The 22805-nt window shown below is 43.1% G+C and overlaps 1 protein-coding gene across 1 annotated transcript in view; it reads left to right on the top strand.

Moving 5' to 3' along the window:
- The window catches only part of PIP4K2A (phosphatidylinositol-5-phosphate 4-kinase type 2 alpha), a 172322-nt gene that overhangs the window by 100259 nt on the left and 49258 nt on the right, over positions 1-22805 (top strand). The window contains exons 2-4 of the mRNA XM_059183941.1: positions 5303-5400; positions 6704-6800; positions 22276-22428. Of these exons, the coding sequence (XP_059039924.1) occupies positions 5303-5400; positions 6704-6800; positions 22276-22428 (348 nt within the window). The remainder of the gene's footprint in view (positions 1-5302; positions 5401-6703; positions 6801-22275; positions 22429-22805) is intronic.

Raw genomic sequence — 22805 nt, forward strand, 5'->3', positions numbered from 1 at the left:
GCCTGATGGTTTGCATATGTGTTTCCCATTTTGTCATTTAAAAAAAATTGTTATAGCACTCATTTTTAACATGATTCAGAAAGCAAAGGTATAAGAAGGAATTCTCCCCCACCTTGGATGATGGCAGCTCTGTCCCCTTAATTACTCAGGCCAAGACCTTGGACTTGGTCTTGTCTTCTTTCTTACACCCCACATCCAGAGCTTCATGAAATCATGTTGGCTCCACTTTCAAAAAATACTCCTTTTCCTACCTACACTGCTGTCACTGCTCCCTGCTTCTATAGTTGTGACCACTCTCACCCCTCCAGTAATCTTTTTAAACCCTAAGTTAAGTGATATCATCACTCTACTACCCAGAACCTTGCAACAGCTCCCATTATCACTTGGAATAAAAACCAGTCTTTCCAGTGATCTCAACTCTTAAGCTCTTTCTCTTCTCGGGTAATCTCCAGCCACAGAGGTCTCCTTGTCCCATGTGTATCATGCACACCCTGCCCCAGGGCCTTTGCACTGGAATGTGAAATGTCTCTTCACTTCCAAACGTTGGCTTACTCCAGCCCTCCTGATTTAAAATACTTCAGTGACCCTTACCCATGCAGTGATGGGCATTTCCTACCTTTTTATCCTGCTTTTTTTCTTTTTTTCTATGGTCTTCTAACATAGTAGATAATTTATGTCTAACATAGTAATTTACTGAGTGTACCTTTTATTTATTGACTCTTCCCACTAAAATGTAAGCTTCAGGAGGGCAGGCATCTTAATCTGTTTTCAATCATATATCCCAAGCTTCTGGAAGACCACTTGGCAGTCATAGGTGTACAGCATATATATTGAATGAATGATGTTCAATATATTGTTTAAAAATCTTTATCTTGGGGCGCCTGGGTGGTTCAGTGGGATAAGCCTCTGCCTTCGGCTCAGGTCATGATCCCAGGGTCCTGGGATCAAGCCCCGCATTGGGCTCTCTGCTCAGTGGGAAGCCTGCTTCCTCCTCTCTTTGCCTGCTTCTCTGCCTACTTGTGATCTCTGTCTGTCGAATAAATAAATAAAATCTTAAAAAATAATAAAAAAATAAAAATCTTTATCTTTCTTAATATTTTGGCTGTTTGAACTATCCAGAAGGCATATTCAAATCCTCCTCTAGAGTAGTGGGTTGCCAATTTTCCCTGAGGTCCTAACAGTTTTTGCTGTATACTTCCGAACTAATTAGGTACTTAAAAGATGACTCCTATCTTTCTGGCTAATTGAATCTTTTATCATTATATACAAGCCTTCTTTATCCTTATAATGCTTTTGTCTTAAAGTTATTAATTCATCTGATGTTAGTAAAGGTCAACTAGCTTCGCAGTAATTTTTGGTACTGTTTAATGTGTTTTTTCTGTTCTTTTTCCACCTTTTTGAGTTATATTTTAAGTGTTTCCCTTGCATATAGCTCAAAGTTTCTACTTCATTTTGACAGTCTGTTTTTAACTGCTAGTGTGTGTGTGTGCTTATTGGGATTATGTGGGTATCCAGTTGAGTTTCTACCATTTGCTTTCTATTTGTGCCATTTTTGCAGTGTTTATATTTTCTTCTTTGCTCTCCTTTTTAAAACAATGAGTTTCGTTTTCTTATTCTCTTCTTCCCCTTCTAGTTTGGAAGTTAGATAGCTCTGTTTCTGTTCTTTTAATGTTTGCCTTTTAAATGTTATCATGATAGTTAAAGTCATATATTACACTCCTCCTGAATAATACAAGGGCCTGTCACTGTCTGCTTTCCCACGTACATGCTGTTGTTTATTTCTGTACATTTTCATCCCATGAATTAAGCATTATTACTTTATATAGGTGATATTTACTTGTGTTTATCCTTTTTACCAATTTACTTGCTTACTAATTCTTTTCATGTCTCAGGCCTTCCACGCAGAACGTTTGCTCTGTTTCTGAATCATATCCTCGTGGTCTAAATAATACGGTTCTAAAGTTGATCCATTTCCTTAGTGCGCTCTTTTGTTGCTAAGTCCTCGGTTTTTGTTTCTATGAAAGAGCTTTTATTTTGCTTCCATTCTGGGTACGGTAGTTTCAGTGGCTCTACCCTACGTGTGTTTTTTCTAGCACCTCGAAGCAGTGAATTTTCACGCTGCCTTCCCGGATGGAGATAGCCTCAGGCCCCACGGGTGAAAGGCCCCGTCCCACAGTCTGCCCTCCCTTCAGACGCCAGCTCCGAGCCCAGGCTGCCCCCTGTGCCTCTCACCACCCTGGCTCCCAGCCCGAGGTTCCACGGCCTCCTCTTCGGGTGTGGTGAATTTGCTAGAGTGGCTCTAGACAACTCCTTTATGCACATTCACCACTTTAGTCTACAGGATCTTGTAAGAGATCCGGATGAATGGCCGGTGAAGAGGTACACAGGCCGAGGCCCAAAGGCTCCGGAGCCCGGGGACTTCTGTCCCCATGGAACTGGGGGTGCCGTCCTCTTGGCACATGTATGTGCTCAGCAGCCTAGAAGCTCACCAGGTCTTGTTCAGGAGTCTTTATGGAACTTCCTCCCTAGCAACCTCCTTCCGCTTCCCTGAGGTCAGTGAGTAGGGCTGAATGTGCCAAAGCCATATTTACTTGTCATTCTGGTGACAACCCCCCCCCAGTCACCTTATTAGCATAAATTCAGGGGTGCTAAGGGTGCCTTATGAATGGCAGAAGACATTCCTGTCACTCTGGAAATTCCAAAGGTTTTAGATTTGTGCCAGGAACCCAGATAATGGACCAAAAATATGGACACAGTATACAGTTTTATATAGTCATTTTTCACTGTGAAGATCTGCCACTGTCTTTGGGCTGCCAGCTTGGCTGTTGACAAGTTGGCTGTCCCTCTCATTGTCATTGCTTCTTTACCTTCTGTCTTTTCCCTCTGGCCACTTTTCTTCTCTTTGGTTTTGGTATCTTCAGTTTAACTACAGTGTATCTAGGTGTGGATTTCTTCGTAGACTATTTTGCTTGTCATTTCTTGTTATGTATCCATAGATTTATAATTTCTAGCAATGATGGGACATTCTCAGCCATTATATTTCAAATATTGACTTTTCCCCATACTCAGTTCCCTTCCTCTAAGATTTCAGGTAATCTCACTCCAGACCCCGTCATGAGCATTCTTCTTCTTTTCTTTTCTTCCTTCATCATTCTTTTATTTTTTTATTTTTTATTTTTTCCCTTCTCTCCTTTTTTTAAATGTAATTTAATTTTTCCAGTGTTCCAAGATACATTGTTTATGTACCACACCCAGTGCTCCATGCAATACGTGCCCTCCTTAATACCCACCACCAGGCTCAACCAACACCCCACCCCTGCCTTCCAAAACCCTGTTTGTTTCTCAGAGTCCACAGTCTCTCATGGTCCATCCTACCTCCCCAACCCTGATTTTCCCCAATTCATTTTTCCTTTCCTTTTCCTAATGTCCTCTATTCATCACTCTTTTAAATGTTACATTTTCATTCTTTGTGGATTCTGGGTGACTTCTTCAGATCTCCCCTTTGGTATACCAGTTATCCAGTCTGCTTCTGAAGCCTTAAATTAGGGGCTTTTTGCTCTCTTTTCTGTTCACCAATCATAGTTTGCATTTTGTAAAAGTTTTATTGGATTCTCTTTCAACCTAACTGGTCATTTGGAAAGTCTCATAGTTTACTCATTTTTGCCGGTCCATCTTTTACTTCTTCATACATTTTACGCACAGTTTTTGTTTTCTTTTCTATATCTGATCATTCTAATAGCTTTAAGTCATGCAAATAATTTTTGTTTCTGCTGAATATCTTTTATCTGTTATCTTTGTGTGCTCACCGTTGGTTGAACTGAATTTGTGCGACTCCTGGAGGCCTGTGCTGGGGATGCTTTACCCCAGACACCATTTTCTTTTACTTCTACCACCTGTTGGGATTCCTTTTACTTCCTTCAGGGGTCCTCATTTAAGGTTTGAAGTGTTTGATTGAGCTCCCCAGCTTTCCTTTGACCCAACTAAATGTCAAAGTTGGTATTTATCTTCAGAGAAACGGCTCTCTCTGTTCCTGCTTGCTTGATAGTCATTGAATTCAATGACTGGATTAACTTCTTTTTAGGAGAAGGAAGACATCTTGAAGATTTCCTCTACTGTGAACCCAGCAATGTGTTAACCACTCTGCTTTATCAAAGAACTCATTTTTTTTTCCTTTGATTTGTTTTGTTTTGTTTTGTTTTTGTAACTGAGAACCCTTCTGCGAATCCTCAATTTACTGGAAGTATAAATCTTTAAAGTGGTTTTTATTAGTAGCAACAAGGGAGGTATAGCTTGGGAGCCAAGAGAGAAAAAATAACCAAGAGAAAGTTCAACCTTTTCAAAGTCATATATCAAAAGGTGTTCCTGCCATTCGCTGGAAATCAGACAGAACTTGGTCCAACTCTTTGTTTTCTTTTCTTTCTTTCTTTCTTTCTTTCTTTCTTTCTTTTTTTTTTTTTTTTTAATGATTTTAAAAAAGAGAGTGCACCCTGGGAAGAAGAGAGGGAGAGAGAGTCCTAAGCAGGCTCCATGCCCAGTGCAGAGCCCAACGTGGGGCCCTGTCTCATGACACTGAGATCATGACTTGAGCTGAAACCAAGAGTCAGACACTCATCCGACTGAGCCACCCAGGCGTCCGGCTCCAACCCTTTGTTTTCTGTAACCACATCTTTACTTCTGGTCTTGACCCCTTTCAAACCCGTCTCCCTTTTACTCCCTCAAACCCATACAGCCCTCTTACACCCCAGGACTGTATGTCTCTTTCTCTTCCTTCATGAAGGCTGCTCTCTCGGTAAATTCATGCCCTGCCCCAAAACTTATTTTTAAATGTAGTTCCTGTAAGAAAGGTAAAGATCACATGAATGACCATGTTGCTTTTTGAGTACCCAAACGTTTAAAGAAATGGTTACCTTCATTAATTCAACAAATATCTATGTCAGAAGTTGTAAAGAGCCCTGGGCTGAGGCTCTGGAGGGGAAGTGGGAGGACAAATGGGAGAAGCAGGGACCGCTGGCCATGAGGGTTCACCCTTCAGGATTCCTCCCTGTCACTGCCCCCCAAACGCCCTCCACCCAGATGAGCAGTGAGAGTTGGAGCTAGAAGGGAGGTGGAGGCAGTGGCAAAACCTGAAGAGGGAGTTAGGAGGCCCTCAAGAGAGACGGATTGGGATCAGAGCAGGAGGAAAGTGAGTGGGAGGTTCTTGGGTCTACCGTCTACCAGGTTTTCTTCCTGAGCCCTGTGTTCAAGTGAAGCACTTTCCACATAGATAGTAATAACCTGTGTCATTTATTTTGTATTTTTCTAGATCAATGAACTGAGCCATGTTCAAATCCCTGTTATGTTGATGCCAGATGACTTCAAAGCCTATTCAAAGATAAAGGTGGACAATCACCTTTTTAACAAGTAAGTACAAGTATGGCCCTTTTATAGGACTGACGTGGCTGCCAGGAGCATGATTTTTGTGAATTTCTATAATCACATTATTTTTCAATGGGTGGGAGTAAAGTTTTGCTGATGAAGTTAATCCTGTGATAAACATAACCATCTGTCATTTTCAGAAAAGCAACAGCAGGCCCTCTTGGGTAATATCCTTTTGCCATATGGCATATTGTTCTCTATGAATATCTTATATGTTAAAAGTGATATTCTCATTACAATTTAAACGTTTGAAGCTGTAAATTGCTTGGAATTTTTAACAGCTATGGACCTCAGCTATCTTATACAAAACTTGAATAATGCCCACTTCATGAACAGGATGTGACTCCTTCATAGAACAATAAAGAGTTAGGGTACATTTTCGTAAAACATAATGAGATGCCATAGCAGACATTGAGACCATTTCTCCTTCATTTGAATGTCATGTTAGATGTCATTTTGGAGCACCTTATGTATTAGCTGTCCACGAGAGCGGGAGGTACAAGGAAGTGTGAGAAATGGTCCTGCCCTCAGGGGGCTCACAGGCAGGTGGTTGGAACTCGACACGTATACAAATTAATTTGGTGTACAAAGTATGACAGTAGAGAGGTGTGTGTGTGTGTGTACGTGTACACAAAGGAAGAAGCAATTCTGAATGAGTGGGATATGAGCCTCCAAGAAATCCCGCCCACACAAGGATCAAGTATAGAATTTCTTACTGTGACCAGTAAGAAATCTGATGGGAAGCAGATGTGTTCATTCTCTTACTATTGTTTAGAGGTTGACCTCTGGAGGAATATTTTTCTGTGTGAATTTAGAATGTGGTATTTATCTATAGCATAACATTAGTCGTTCGGGAGTGAGAGGTAGTGTTGTTTTGCAAGCTTTAATCAGCATGTCCCTGAAGAGGAGTATGGGGAACATGTCTGTGACGTGCTCTGCTGCCCATCCCCAGCTCCCCAAGCTCTTTGCTGTCCCTTCATGGTTTCATTCCATATGGCCTCTTGTCATTCCACTTCTTCGTCCTTGGGGGAGCAACTCTCCGGAGTGGTCAGGATTAGTCATCTAGTCCCAGGGCCCCTAGGTGATGTGAGGAGGTGAATGTGACCAGTCTGTCCCTGTGTCGCCCGGATATACTGTGGGTCATAGTCAGTCCTATGGAGCACACCCGTGCCTTCTGGGGGTGGGGAACTCCAGGCACTTGGCTACGTGTGGAACTAGAAGGTGGCAGATTCAGGTCTGGTTAACATTCTGTACATCTAAACTTTACTCCACAATATGCCTGTTTCAGAGAAAACATGCCGAGCCACTTCAAGTTTAAGGAATACTGCCCGATGGTTTTCCGTAACCTGCGGGAGAGGTTTGGCATCGACGATCAGGATTTCCAGGTGAGTTGCTTTTGCAACCTTTGCTTCAAATGGGTTTTGTTCCGTAAAACAGGACTTACATTTTTTTTCATTACAAGTAATTATATAATAGTAATTTTCATTTTATATAAGAATGTTTCAGTGTTTTTTCCGAAGTAAAAGATTCTTTTGTTTAGGAGCCTCTGTACAGAATGATTTTGGCAGTCGGTAGGAAAAGGTTATTCTTCGGGAAGAGAACACACGGGAGAGTTCTAGGTGATACTCGCATTTCCCAGTGGAAGCGTCCTGTCAGCAGAGCCTCCTTTTGATTTCTGCTGTCAACTGTGTCCGCGGCCTGTGCGAGTGTGTATGTAGGTCTTGAATTCACATTTCCTGTATTTTCAGAGGCCACTTAACAATCATAGAAATTATATTTTGTTCCGATTGATTTGCTGCTTTTCAAATTGGCCAAACCTGACTCTTGCTCACGTTTGTCAGAGGCTACACCTTGTGCACTATGATGCATCATGGTCTAGTGACCGTAGAGCTCTTGTCGTCAGCAGGAGCCTGCCAGTCCCGGAACAGCTTGGGGAGCACTCTCATCTGCTCTTGGTACCCACCACAGAAAACTGTGCTCCATTGCTTTTCTTCCTATGGATGCCTGGTTCTCAAATTTGACTTTTAAAATTGAGATCATGGGGCTGCCATAAGTGCTAATCCATGGTCTTTTCTGCTAAGAAAGGACCTGACATCAGTTAGCCAGTCAGATTTGTAAAAACCAATGATTTTTCTAAAGATTTTATTTATTTATTTGAGAGAGAGAGAGAGAGAACACAAGTTCGGGGGAGGGGCAGAGGGAGAAGGAGAATCAAGATCCCCACTGAACAGGGAGCCTGATGCAGGGCTCGATTCCAGGACACCACAGTCATGACCTGAGCTGAAGGCAGACGCTTAACCAACTGAGCCACCAAGGTGCCCCCCAAGGACTTTTTTAAGAGCAGAAAATCTGAGTTAAGAGATGCAAGGGCTGCTTTCTGGTCTTTTAGGACCGTCTATTCATTTTACTGTGGAAGCACTGACTTACTTTAAATCCCTTCAAATCTAGTAAACACTCTTTCGTTTGCCTCAAATCAGAGATCCTAATTTACCCTGCATTAAGTGCCATATAGCTGTCCCAAGTGACCTTACAAGTTGAACATTGACACAGTTTACCTTGTATTTTCCCTTAAAGAGTAGGGTCCATAAGACACTATTCTTTTAGTATATACTTCTCTAACAATACGTGGGCCTCCCCACCCTGTCCTGCTCCATTCTTGGTTTTCCAAGAATTTCTCGCATGCTCACTCATGCTTCCAAGAAGCTTCCAAGCTGCCAGGCCGCCAATGAGATGCCCTCCTCCGTGGACTAGAGCTGAGGTTCCCAAAGAGGTGGGTTCCGAGCAGAGGCTGGGTGCACCCCAGTGAGGGCTGAGGAGAAGTGGGACAGGGTAGAGTGGGCGCTCACTTTGCTTTCGAAAAACTGGTGGAGCCAGCACTCAGATTTGGGCCTTCTGTATAGGAGAAAGAATTTCAGTCAAACCTAGACTTGGAATTTACTGCTGGAAAAAATGTCACATTTATTTATTTATTTATTTGAGAGAGGGAGAGAGAGAGAGAAAGCAAGAATGGGGGGGGCGGGGGGGGGAGAAGCAGACTTCCCGCTAGGCAGAGAGCCCAACAACATAGGACTTGGTCCCAGGACCAGACCCCAGGAACATGACCTGAGTTGAAGGTAGGCGTTTAACTGACTGAGCCACCCAGGCACCCCAATAAGTCACTTTTAAAGAATAAATTTCAGAATAGTAAAAAAGGTTTATATAGAATAAAAAGGAATAATTCTACATTATTTAAGAACTGTTTAATACATTTAAAGAAGCTGTATGAAAATAAACAGTGCTTTAAAGGAATGAATAGCTGACAACTTCGATGTCCTAAGAAAATCTCCTCTGCCTGGTTCCCATGTTAAGTTTTCGTGTGTTTCTTCCTCTGTCCCCCCCACCCTTTTTTTAATTGGCTACGCTGGCATTTCACAGAAACTGGCTTTTGAGAGCCTATGCTATAGGATCTTGAAGTTCCTCAATTTATTACCAAAATGAAATTCTTAAATTTCTTCCTGTAATCAGCCCTGTTAAATGCGATCTGAAATGGACCTTTATAGCCTAAAATCTGTACTACAGTTTTTTTGAATTTCCTAAAATGACCAGTTTAGTTGCAGAAATACCAAGACATGAGCCACTTTTCCTTCACCTTTTTCCCCCCTAAAAACAAAATCGTGTAACTTGGTATTTAAATAAGTGCAAATTGCTAAGTACAAACTTTAAAGGCAAATCAGGCAAGTAGAGGATGATTCACGTAACTAATTGGCAATTCTCTGAAGCTCTTAGTGGGAGATATCGGTAGAGAGAGCCGGTGTGCATGTAATTAATCATTTGAACAGCACTCCTCTCCTCAGCTACACCCAGTGCTTTTGGCATTAAAATTGCTGCTTTCTCTTTGGCAACTGTATTTCTATTAAAAAAAAAAAAAAAAAAAAAAAAAAAGTGGGTGTTTAGTAACTTTCGTAAACCAGAGATACATGCTGGTTTCCCTCCCTGTTCCCATGTTCCTTTCCCAAGGTCTTTACCTTTTAGGAAATTTTCAGTAGGGGTAGGCCCCAGAGTTAAAACTGAAGATCAGATCATAAATGTAGGGCTCCACTCCCCTACTTTGTTGGCTACCTGGTTTGGAAAAATGGAAGAAGTGTCCCAGCTCTGGCTCTGAGTTCGTACCTTGGGACCTCTGGGCATTGCCAGGTTGAAGGTAGAGGTGCTATGGTCCTGGGAAAGCCCTGGGAGGCCCAGCAGTGGGCATAGGCCAGGACTAGAGGGGCTGTTATCCCAGCTGCTGGGCACATCAGCTCAACAACTGCCCAGACATTGCATTGATCATGGCACGAACAAGTAACGTATATGGGTTGACATAGAGTACCAAATTAAATACTCTTTCTCAATCTGATTTGAAAAGTATGATCAGTGACCCGGGGTCTGATCATCTTTTGATGGCACCGATTGCTAGAGGGAACCAGACCTCACATTGCTTTGTCTTTCCTTGATGTGTTTATTTTTCTGAAGAGCCTTCTTATTGGATGAGTGGCTTTAAATCAATATGGCGAGAAGTAACGCCACTGTCTGATTCATTTCGTATTCAGACCTCCTTATTGAATCAAAGGGATAAACTGTGTTGACCCACCCTGTGTGTGTGAATGCCTTTTTGCTGCACCTGAAAAAAAGTCCCTATTGATGAACCTGATAAAAGTAGAACGTGGTAATTAGCCTAATTGACCTCTATCAGCATCCTTAAACTTCTTGACAAGAACTGAAGAGCATTCCTACCGTAAACATTTGTATTTTTCCCATTCAAATCTAGTAAACACTCTTTCTTGGATGGCCTTTAAAATAAAACTTTTTTTCTTGCTGTTACAGACAAATGCAAACAGTGGTTCTAGAATACTCATTAATAACAGTATCACTTAGCATTATACATATAAACCTCTGTGTAGGTGTGTCCAGTGCATCCAGATTCGGAACTTCCTCCAGCTTATTAGTGTGTCTTAAAATGACTTCATTGGTTTGTAAGAGGCTCAGTGTTGAATTATGTTCTTCTGATCATTGTTGGGCCAATGAGACGCTGCATTACTGTACTTTTAAGATAAGTCATTTTTCAAGATAAACGCACCCATGGAGTGCATTCACTGTTGGAGGTCTCCACTGTTCCTGACACTGTTTCTGCCTCCGCTGCTCCCCGAAGCTCTGGTCCTCCTTTGGTGGAGGATTTCATGCACAATTACACTCAGTGTGTGTTTATTTGCACCTAGTGCATGTCAGGCTGTTTGCAAGACATTATAGGGGCTGCAGAGGGAAGAAAGAGTGGAGGAATTCCTCAGTCTTTGTTGTTTTAACTGTTCTCTATCAGATTCTGTATAAGATGCTAATGAGATTTATAGAAATCCAGACATCTTAATTTTTACTGGTCTCCAAGAAAACCTGCATCCCTCTTTCCAGTGTCTCAGAGTACCAGAGCCTCTTACACCAGGCCTGGCAAGTCAAAGGGAGGGTTCGCTTAAAGTTTCTGAGCTGCGGGAGAGGATTGCCCACCAGAAACCAAAAAGTTCTGCACGATGGAGATGATGCTATTAAGCCTCACCCTACCACATAATTGAAACCGAGCCCTCTTGTTCTTCCTGGAGGATAATACCAGGTTTACTTTTCCCCTACCGCGTCGCCTGAATTAGAATCCCTCATTATTTGCATTTGATGCATCTTCGGCTTTGTATTTGTAATGGAGAATTCTAATTTTAAAATAATTAATTTTAAAAGCTAATGTTTTAAACTTTTGATGTTCTAGTTTCAAGTTTAAAAATAAAATGTTCAAATGTTAAGATCTTGAGAGTATACAGAACTTTGGGGGGGATAAAATCTGCCGGTATCTGTAGAATACAGAGTCTGTCACTGTATTTTGAAATGTAGACTTCCCCCAAAACATTTAAACTTTCTGAGGGCAGGGACTGTGTCTCCTGTGTCTAGGGGTGCAGGCCCAGAGTTTAGTATCAGCCTGGCTTGGGGCAGGCGCGTAGGAAATATCTGTGGCAGAAAGGGAGGGAGGGCTTGGGGGTCAACCCAGGGAAACGAACCTTTTGGGCCAAAGCATGGTGCCAAGAGCTCAGGAAATGTGAAGTGTCGGATGGTGGTGGGACTGTGGAGAGGAAGATGGGAAACTGCCCCGCAGGCTTCCCTCGGATTCTTCAGCCCCAGAGCAGCCCTGTGGATTTTGCACAGGGGAATGATGTGATGACATGTGGATTTTCTAAAGATAACTGAGGTGGTTATGGACAGAATGCATAAAGGAGATAACGCAGCTCAGAGACTATGAACTATCCCAGGGACACCAAAGCCCTCCGCACTGACAGGGTCAAGCAGAGAGCAGCGCCCCAAGGTGGAGGGAAGAGAAACCTGACAGGAGTGGAGGTGTTGGAGCCTGAGGGGCTGGGGGAGCAGGGGTACTGGTCACTAGCAGGGGGAAGGCTTGGGAAAAGGCGAGGGGAGAGCGGAAGATACAGTTGAGTGTTTAGCCTTTTGAACATAGAGGTGATCTTGTTTGTGGGCAGCTGGGGAGCACAAGCCCAGACGTGGGAGGGATTGGCTTCTGGGTGTTGTCTCTCAACAGACCTACTTGTCCTGTCACCATCTGGAATCTGCTTCCTCCTTGAGCCATATAAGCTCTTTCTTTCCTCTGTAACTGCTGTGTCTCTTGAGCCTGCTCATTCACAGCCTCTCCTCACACCTTTTGGCCTCAGCAGTGAGCCTCTGTAGGCCTCACAGTTCATATCGGACAGAAACTCCTCCTGGGCCAAAAACCGAAGCAGTCTTCTCCTGACAGACTTTTGGGAAAATTGCCTCACAACCTATCAACATCATCAGATTTTTTTCTTGTTCTTTTTCTGCTCCTTCTTGTAAGTTGAACCAGTGACCGTCCCCATCACAGACTGTCGGCCTTTGTCCCCCACCCCCCCACCCCCCGCCAACCCCACTGAACCCTTTGGGTTATGACCTGTGGTTTCCAGGAGCTGACAGTCATCCCTGCCACAGGAAACTCCTGTCCAGGTTAGATGTTGTGTTTGCTTATTATGATCCCCGGGCACAGGTCTGTGGTATCTTAATGTCAATCAAGTACCAACCCGAGATTTTTAAAGGAGATCTCATGGTGCTCTGTGAAGTTCCTGCAACTCTTTTTCTCTGCCGGTCATCACCATTCATTTTTGTGTTCGTCTTTTCTCAGTTGTTTCATTATTGATAAATGTTAAATTGCAGTGTTCTTACTCCCCATTTTAATGAAAGCCACTCTACACCTGAGATCACAGCTCAGACTTTCTTTGAAATTCCCGAGGAGCTTAACATATGACTTTGAACACAGTGGGCATTTAATAAATCCTTGATGGTAATGTTCAAGTTAGCATGTTGGTCTTTGCCTCTCCGATGAGGTCAGAGGACCATCTGTGCTCCCTCAGATATGTCAAACGCAAACCCAGAAAGCGGCCTCGGCCGGGCAGTTGCTCCTGGCTCCTGGCCTTGTGATCTGAGGCATGTAATCATAATCCTGGGTTGTCAGCAGGGAGTGGTCAGCTTCCAGGTTTCAAGTCCATGAAACAGGTAACGTGGGTTAGGAAAAAGAACATTTCCTGGGGGCAAAAAGGCTGGTCTGAGTCTTGGATCTTCAGGGACTGTGGCTATGGGCTGTCTCCGGTCGCTTAGTCCTGGAGGGTCTCAATTTTCTCATCTGTGAAATGAGGGAAAAGGACATGATGTTCCCTCCCAGCTGTCAACTCTATGAATCTGTTATTAAGTCATCTCAAGGAGATGACAGTCACTGAAGTTCTTGTGTACAAGACCGACATGTTCCCTTTGCAAGGTGGTGGCTTTCATACACTGGAGTATGGCGGAAGTGATCTTAATGGCCTTTCTGTTGATTAGAAGTAAGAAATTTTCATACATGATTTTTAACAGGACTACAAACCCATATCAAAATGGGAAAAAAAAATCCAAAAACATGTAAGACTCAGAATTAAGTGTTCAGAATGCTTGGGTATTTAAAAAACGCACAGGGGACCATAATGGTTACTAAATCATGACATTCTCAGGAAAGGCATAGAAGATCGGTGGCAAGAATGAGCTAATTAAATTGACCTTTGCATTTCCTCCACACTTCTGGAGGCCCCACTAATCCCGGACCTCCCACTGCGGAAATAAACATCTTCAGTGTAGCCTTGCACAGGAGTGGAGAGGAAAGATGGCACCATTAATCCCTTTCTTAAGGGAAATGACAATAAATTTCCAATTAGAAGCATAAGAAGGCCACTGAAGAGTGAGCTTCATCTCTCATTATCTTCCTTTATTTCCTGCCGAGGGCTGACATGCCACCAGAGCTTCAGTCATCGCTGTTGAGTTTGGGGACAGGGTGTTGTAAGATCAGCCATGTACTAGGCTGTGCAGAATAGAAATAGTAAAAATCAGTTCACTTACCAAGAGGCAAAAAAGGCAAGTGAAAATGGAGTAAATTGTCAGATTGTTACCTGTCTTCCATTTAATAGCTCTTCCCTTTAAGAGCTTTAGTTTTTGCCAGAGAGTTCATTTTCCTACCCAACTCCCAGCAAGCCTAGGAGCAGCCTAAGAAGTAACATTTGCGTGCTGTCATGGGTCCACTGCACTGGACCGAGCAGAGCGCGCATGTAAATGTCCCTTCACTCGCCAGAGACAACCCAGGCAACCAAGCTGCTTGCCTTAGGGAGTTGCAAGAGAAAAGTTTGGTCCTGTCACAGATGCCTGTGTACTGGAGGAGTGTGTTTATATGAAATGTCCAGAATTGGCAACTCTAGGACAGTGCAGAGTGGTTTCCTGCTTGGAGGATGGATGTCAGAATGGGAGTGACTGCTAATGGATACAGGTTTCTTTTCGAGGTGATGAAAATGTTCTAAAATTCATTGTGGAGATGGTTAACTTTGTATATGTACAAAGACCATTGAACTGTACACTTTAAAGAGGTGAATTGTATGGTATGTGAGTTATAGCTCAGTAAAGCTATGAAGGAAGAAGAATGCGGTTTAAACTTAGTTTTTATTCAATACATGATTTTCATTTTCCTCTACCACTGACTTTGGCTGCCTTTTTCTTGGGGGTAGGGTGTTATGATAACAGTATTGGCATTCAGAACAAGTGAATTTGAGGAATTACATAGTTTATAATATGAAATGAATGAATGGCTGGTGAATACAGCACACATTTTGCAGTTAGTTTACATTTGTGATCAGATTTTCCCCCTAAACTAATAGCAAATCATTATCCATTTCCTATGTCTCTACAAACTAACAGCAGTAACTACTACTGAACACTAATTAGTAGAGCAAGAAGGAAACCTAGAGACATGAAGTCCAACTGTCTTTGCGGATAATCAGGTAACAGAGTGAGGGGTGGGGGAGGGGAGTTGGGAGGCCTCCTTGCCCTTGACTTCTAACTCGCTCTGTTTCTGCCATCCATGCGGAGACCTGGAACCTGTGAGAAATTTCTGTGGGCAGTGAGGTTAACAAGACACTCTATCAATGTCTATTCATCCATGTTTTAAATGTTGAATTGAGTCTTTTAAAGCCCTGCCTTGAAGGGGATTGTAAATGTTACGGTAACTCAGTGTGTTACACAGATGACCTCCCAGATCGTCCGTTCCAAGGTTGCTTTTCCAAACCTCCATCCCTCTCCTCGGGCCCTCATTTTTACGTGGCACCCACTCACCTTCCTTTATTCTCGCTTCTCCCTCGAGGTAACAGAGGCATGTACATTGAGCTCCCCTGACTTTCCTTCGCCTGTGCCTTCAAATTCATGGGTGTCTTCCTCAGCCTACTTTCCTCCCCTCCTCCTCCTCCTCCTCACCCTCCTCCCTCTCCTCAGGAAGGAGTCACCCATCTCTTCAGGCTGCCTTCCCCTGTGCTTTCTGTTTCTTTAGAGACTTGTCCCAGCCCCTTTCCCCTCTGAGGGAGGTAAGCAGGAGGCCAAGGACAGAAGGAAGACCTTGTGGGTTGGGATTTTTTGACATGTAAGTTCTTTATAAAATGTTTTAAATTCTTTTGTAAAAATATAAATGGTCATTAAGGAGGGCTATAGGAAATAACCTGCAAAGGTAAATGACAATGTGTGGCTCTCGATTTTCAGTGGGTACAAACCAGAGGCTTGGCCAGGGTGGGGGATGGAATTGAGAGCAAATTGGAAGAAGCTGATTCTATAAGTCCTTCTTCATTTTTAACTTCCCAGCCCGCAGAATCATGGCAATATTGATCTGTACTTCTAAATCTCTTCCAAGTTGAAATTCACTATTTATAATAACAGCTATCATTTATTGAGTACTAATCTCTTCCAGGCACTAATTTGAAACTTTATATTCCTCTAATTTAACTCCCATACTTTTGACTAGTATTATTATCTTCATTGTTATTTCTATAGACAGGGAAACTGAGGCACAAAGAGCTTAAATTAACTTGCCCAAATTCACAGTCTTGACTTTTAAGGTTCCCTGTGTCCGATGTCGTGTTATAACGTCCCCCAGGCTCACCATCATCCCTGTTTGGAACTTGAAAGGTCACCAGGCCTCTGCTTACGGCCATGCGGACCTGAGAAAATATGAGGAAATGAAATAGAAGTCTGAATAAACTAAACAGGGAGATATGGTTTTGATGTTCAGAGCATTCTGATGAGTGTGTACGTAGTGGGTGTGTGAGTGTGTTCTCTTCTGATGGCTTCGAGCCTTGGGAAGGTGTTGGAGGACATTTCCGAAGGCCAGTGGGACATTTCACACATTGAATGCTCTGGATTGCCTTTAAATTGTCCTGTGACTTTGATCCCAGATATCCAGAGGGCATTTTGTTTTTGCACATTCACACTTTTGAACTGAGAGTTTCAGAATCCCAGATTTTGGATTTTTTAAATGGCACCTTATTTCAGAATATATGGCTTTGTCCATGACAAAGAATCTCTTTCCTTTTTCCCTTCCCTTCTTCCTTCCTCTCTTTCTTCCTTCCTTCTCCCTTTCTTTCTTTTGTCAGTCCCTCCATTCATCTGTTTTCTAATAAGGGAACAAGAGTAGAACTCAACACTCTACATAGATTTCATTGGGTGATTTTACCCCACAGCTTTCTCATACACACAGACAGGTAGGTAATGGTGAACATTCCTAAGAGTAAATATTTTACTTTGAAAATGTGAATTACCTTGTAGATGACTAAACCAGCCCTGTTAGCAGTGCTTTTTAGGTCTTTGGTTAGATCAGATTTTCTTCTTAGACGTGGTTTTTTAAATTAGATGGTTAAGATGAGACAGAATTTAAAAAAAAAAAAATGGAATGGTCTCTTCAGCTGGACCTTCTTTCTTCCATGTAAATCTTGTCTTCACTTACAGATTTTGTCTTTTTTCCTTTCTCTTTCTTTCTTTCTTTCTTTCTCTTCTTTCTTTCTTTCTTGCCAGTATAGCATTGTGGAGAATACCCCGGAATATCACATTCCCAGAGTAAAGGATTACTTGTTTCAGTCTTGGCCTTCTTTGCCAAGAAAACCCTTACAGTTTTCAGCAGGATGGGACAGTGTTTAAAGATAGAAACCAGTCATCAAAAGAGAATGAAAGCCTCCAGCAATATTCAGAACAAGTGAACTAATTAAAACAGACCCTGTGCCACGTGGTCAGAAATGTGAAGAATTCTTAGGATTGACACCATCGCCCCATGCACAGAACTGTCCGAAGAGCGAAGCGCTAGGCAGCTTTCAGCCCTGTCTGTGCCACATGAATTGTAGGCCTCTAAGCCCAGGGCTCAATCACACATGCTTTCCCGGCCCCGAAGCCTTGTTCCACAAACACACATCCGTCTCAGCTCTGGCCTTGAGAGAAGACAGCAACTACGCCTACCCACCTCAAGTCGAATAATGAACAGTGCTAGAGTGAGTCAGGATAGATTTGTACACATGTTAGTAAAAGTGTAAATTGAGGACTCTGGGCTGCATTAGCAATGAGGCTGTTGCCGATGATACATTTTTACTTGGCAAGACGGAAAACATACAGACAGTTTGGGTTTTGTGCCAGTTCGCTCATGCTCTAAATTGTGATTAGAAGGTGTTTGTCACCGCAGAAGACTGTGTCAGCAATCCCATCGCTAATGCCCACCAGATTCTCAAGCCCGGGAAGGAGGCAGCAGAGGCCAACTGCTCTGGGCAGGGTCCCTGTAAAGCCATGTGTGTACATGGACCCACTCAGATGTTCAAGCACTAAGGCAAACAAGTCATTTCCGTTGTCTGGGTTTTGTTTTCTTACCTTTAAGTTGAATGATTTGGAATAATCTCCAGGTTGCTTTTAACTGTCATGCTCTTTGATTATGAGCATTATTTACACATGGGGGGAACCCTGTGGGCGCTCCCAAAGGTCCCTCCCAAACTCTGCTTCTCTCAAGCCATCCTCTTGACCTCCCAAACACGCCAACCATCCTGTATGATACTATGGGCCATTTTTCCTTGTGACAGGGCAGAGCACACTGAAGAATTTCAATATTCAGTTTCGCTACGTAGCAGACTGTATGGAGGCCACTCAGTGACTCCTTTCAATATATGGCTCCGATTTCCTTCTCTCCGCTCATTTTATCGGTCTTGACAAAATTGTCCAGAGAATGTCTAGAATCTATGAAGTTTTATTTTCATGCTGTCCTAAGAACTATTGCCATCTTCTTTTTAATCATGGCCCAGATATCCTAAGCCATCATTATGCCTCTGCTGAGGTGATGGTCGTAGCTTTCTGACTGAACTTTTGTTCGACTCACCCTCTGAGGTGAATCTATAGTTCCTGGAGCCGTGCACCATGCCTTCGAGTAAATACGTTCTTAGAGTTATAAAAGGTCTGTGGTGGAAATTTCACTCAGCTCACCCTCTCCCCTGGTTTCTTCTTGATCACTTTACAGACATAGAAACTGAGGCTCAGAGAGGCTAAATCCAAGGGTTGAAGAATGGCAGACCATTACACAGTACTGCCTTGAGACACACACACACACACACACATAAACACACACACACACGCACACACACATTTCTACCTTAGTTCAAAGACCGCAGAAAGTCAATGATTGTGATGTTAAGTAATGGCAAAAATTTAGTCTTTGAAAATTGCACCTTTTGGTTTCTTCAGAGGAAGCTTTAGGGAGGAGCCTGCATAATACCTGACTCCCTTGTACTCCACAGTTTGCTTATCTTCAAGTAGGAAAATGCATCTGGCCTTTCCTATCTCGGAGGAATGTTGTGAAAATAAAGATGAAATAATGAGTTGGATTTTTCCAGGCCTTAGAGCCATTCCAAGAATTGTGCATTTTGTGTGAAATACTGTTTACTCTTCTGATTTTCTGCTTGTCTAAGGCTTTCAGTAAATTTGATTCATATCTTTTTATGTTCATAGTGATAAAGGTACTTTCTTAATTTTCACAAAGTGTTCCTTACTTCTTTGATTATTTGAAAACTAAGAGCTTTAAAAAAAATCCTTACACACACTGGAAGTAGACACTGTGGGTTGGGTCTACTCATGTGATTATTGAAAAACGGAGTTGAGGCAGAACCAATATTAGAATTGTGAAGTGTTATAACCAGAATTAAGACATGGACAGTATGCTAATGCATAGTCTAGAATAAATGATTATCAATATATTAGATACTGACAGGGAAGACAAAGAATTTGAAAAGAGGTAACATCTGAGCTGAAGAGCCATTGCTTATTTGATGAGTCGTTTCTAGCCCTATGGAAACCTACACATTACTTTGTACCTATCATTATTAAACATTTCTTTACTGAATTATTACAGTGAATGCAACAAAGTCTTCTTTTTCACTATAAAGCTTCCCACTTGGGGGCACCTGTGTGACTCAGTCAGTTGAGCGTCCAACTCTTGCTTTCTGTTTGGTCATGATCTCAGGGTTGTGGGATCAGGCCCCACATCAGGCTCTGTGTTGAGCATGGAGTCTGCTTGTCCTTCTCCCTCTGCTCCTCCTTGGGCTTCCTCCTATTTCTCTCTCTCAAATAAATAAAATCTTAAAAAAATAAATTTTCATATTTAACCAAATCAGAATGGGACAGAATATAGTGGGAAAGGTGTTTATGCAGGTACCACCAATGCACTGGACTTGACACACTATGCAGACAAAACATTTCAGCAGACTCTTGATTCTTAACCAGGGAGACAGACCTGCTGCAACTCTGTCAGTGTCCTCTGTTTCTTCAGATGCCCCCGCCCACACCTTTGGGGTCAGAATCTGCATTTCAACATGATCCCCAGCTAACTTGGTGGTTCATTAAATTTTAAGAAGCACTTACTGTGCAGCTTTCAATTTTATTCTCTCCCATTGGTCTGTGAGGGAATGGTAGACTTTAATATCTGATATTAATGAATGTGTTGTTGTCATCCTGTCCTTTGCTGAGCACAGGTGGCCTTTCTTACCTACCCTGCCCCCTTCCAAAAAGACATTATTTTGAATAATTCTTTGCAGGTTAATGTGTGGGAAGAAAATGTAAGACCACTAGCCCATGGCAATGGTTGCCTTTTTTTTTTTTTTTTTTTTTTTTTTGCTAGTGTTTAAAATCCCAAGAAGGGGAATTCACTTTGATTTTCTCCTTTTTTTCTTCTTAGTAGGAAGTAGTGTAAAGGAGATTTTTTTTTTTTTTTTTTTTTTTTTTGAGGACCAAAAAACCAATGTCATGGAGAATTAGACTCTCACGAATATGGCCATTTTCACCCTGAAAATTATTTTCATCTTTCTCAGTCTGTCGAATGGATTTCAATTGTCTCAAGAATATTTTAACACTTCCAGATCCTGCTATTTAACGTCATTGGAAGTTACGTCGATTTTTTTTTTCCTTCTCTCCAGTTTCCTAATAACCTAAGGAAAGCAAATTCAGCTCATGGGCAGCCTTGGCTCTGCACTTGACAGGTGTGCCTGGCAGCACTCTGATCAAGATGCGCTGTCGCGGGATGTGGCGGTGCGGACAGCCATGCCGAGGTGCATTCTGGGAGAAGTGTTGTAGCAGGACGTAGCGGTGCGGACAGCCATGCCGAGGTGCATTCTGGGAGAAGTGTTGTAGCAGGACGTAGCGGTGCGGACAGCCATGCCGAGGTGCATTCTGGGAGAAGTGTTGTTGCAGGACGTAGCGGTGCGGACAGCCATGCCGAGGTGCATTCTGGAAGATGTGCTGTTGCAGGATGTAGTGGTGCGGACAGCCTTGCCGACGTGCATTCTGGGAGAAGTGCTGTTGCAGGACGTAGTGGTGTGGACAGCCATGCCGAGGTGCATTCTGGGAGATGCGCTGTTGCAGGATGTAGTGGTGTGGACAGCCATGCCGAGGTGCATTCTGGCAGAAGTTCTGTTGCAGGACGTAGTGGTGCGGACAGCCATGCCGAGGTGCATTCTGGGAGAAGTTCTGTTGCAGGACGTAGTGGTGCGGACAGCCATGCCGAGGTGCATTCTGGGAGAAGTGCTGTTGCAGGACGTAGCGGTGCGGACAGTCATGCCAGGGTGCATCCTGGGAGATAAGAATATGCCGGCGGGCCACTCCCTCAGCACCAGAAGGACCTTCCTGAGTTACTACCCCTGCGACGTAGTTGTACTTCACAGGGCTCAGTCCTGTCAGATTTCCTTGAGAAATGAAGGAAAGGATAAAGAGACTTGAATATACCAGATCAAAAGGAACAATTTAATCAAAAATCCATCATGGATGCATGATCACCTACCTCTCTAAAGACATCTGTGTCCCCTTTAGTGGACATTCAGTGGGAATTTCCAATGCCCACTTTTAGAGAGGAAGTTGGAGAAGGAAGGTGTCTTTGCCTTTGAATCCCTCCTGCGCGACCCAGTGAGGCCAGGCAGGCCAGGAAGGTCAATACCGAGGAGCACAAGCAGCAGGGGCGAGGTCCAGACTCCAGAGATGTTAGAGCTTATCCTAGTGGGAGTGACCAGAGTAAGAAGGTGTGAGGAAGTGGGAGAGGTTTCTTGGACACGAAGAAAATGAGAGATTCAAACAAGAAAGTCACAAGTGAGAAAAGGGGAGACTTTAGAGTGGACTTACCCACCTAGAGTGTCAGTAGTGGCAGCTAGATACTGGAATGAATGGTGCTACCAGAGCCCCTGCTCGGAGCCCTTTCTTGCCCACCACCCCAGGAGCTAAGCTGTTCTCAAAAATGGCTGAAGGGGGGTGGAGGATGGACCCAATCAGAGTCTTGTGAGGAGCTAGTTTAGAAAACACCTGCCCAGACTCCTCCCAAGGCATGCCACAGACAGTGTGGTTTTGAGTGGTTTACTGGTGGAGAACTGGGGCTTTGAGCCAGCCACGCTGGAGATAGGACTCTAGCACTTCCCCTTACTAGTCGTGGACCTTTGCCAGTGATGAACCCTCTCTCGTCCCCATCTCCTCATCTGTAAAACTACGATGGCATGAATAGTAACCACTTCATGGGGATGGTATCAGAATGAGGAGAGCTGTTTCCTGCCTGCTGTCTGGCAGAGTACCTTCGTATAAGGAAACCACTCAGGGAATGTGACAAAAATTCTTTTCATGACTGGAACCTAATTTGCTTCAGAAGAAAATTTGAGCTCTCTTGTCCAACTCAGAAAAGAACCAGGTGAACAAAATAATTTTGATTGTAATTCTGGGCATTAGCCTACTCTAAGGACATCAGAAGCATAGTGTATATCCAGGCTGTCTTCACGTCATTTAAAAGACTAGCAATTTGACTTACAACGAATATATAATGTTGTCGTCCTACTTACACCAGTTTCTTCCAAACATAAATGTGTTTGAAAGCTTGTGATGACAACACATGATCTGGAAATCAGAAAGCCGTGCCTCTAACCCATCTCTTTCCTCCTCCCCCCACCTTATCCCGACCGGAAGAATTCCTTGACCAGGAGCGCACCCCTTCCCAACGACTCCCAAGCGCGCAGTGGGGCTCGATTCCACACTTCCTACGACAAAAGATACATCATCAAGACCATCACGAGTGAAGATGTGGCCGAAATGCACAACATCCTGAAGAAATACCACCAGGTAATTTATCTCCGTTTGAAACCCTTGGGAATGTTAACATTCACAATAAATTATGACCAAGGCCAAAGATATCATTAGGAAATGAGAACACATTTGACAGAAAAATCTCCTCTAGCTGGGTTTATTAACACTCCCATGGCCAGATTACTGATCGTTAACATTTAGGAATTCTTGTACTGTGAAAATCTGTAGTTATTTATATAAGACTTTTCATATTTATATCATACTATTTCATGTAAATACTCTTTTGCATAATGGTTTTGAGGATTACCATTCTGAATTTAAAATCACTCGGTTGAAGATTTGGCAACGTTTCAGAAGTGTTTCGACCAGAAATACCTCCAAATCCTATCCTGCTTTCTCTGTCTCTTCCTGTC

This window comes from Mustela lutreola, chromosome 8, assembly GCF_030435805.1.
Source record: "Mustela lutreola isolate mMusLut2 chromosome 8, mMusLut2.pri, whole genome shotgun sequence".
Classification (NCBI taxonomy): Eukaryota; Metazoa; Chordata; class Mammalia; order Carnivora; family Mustelidae; genus Mustela; species Mustela lutreola.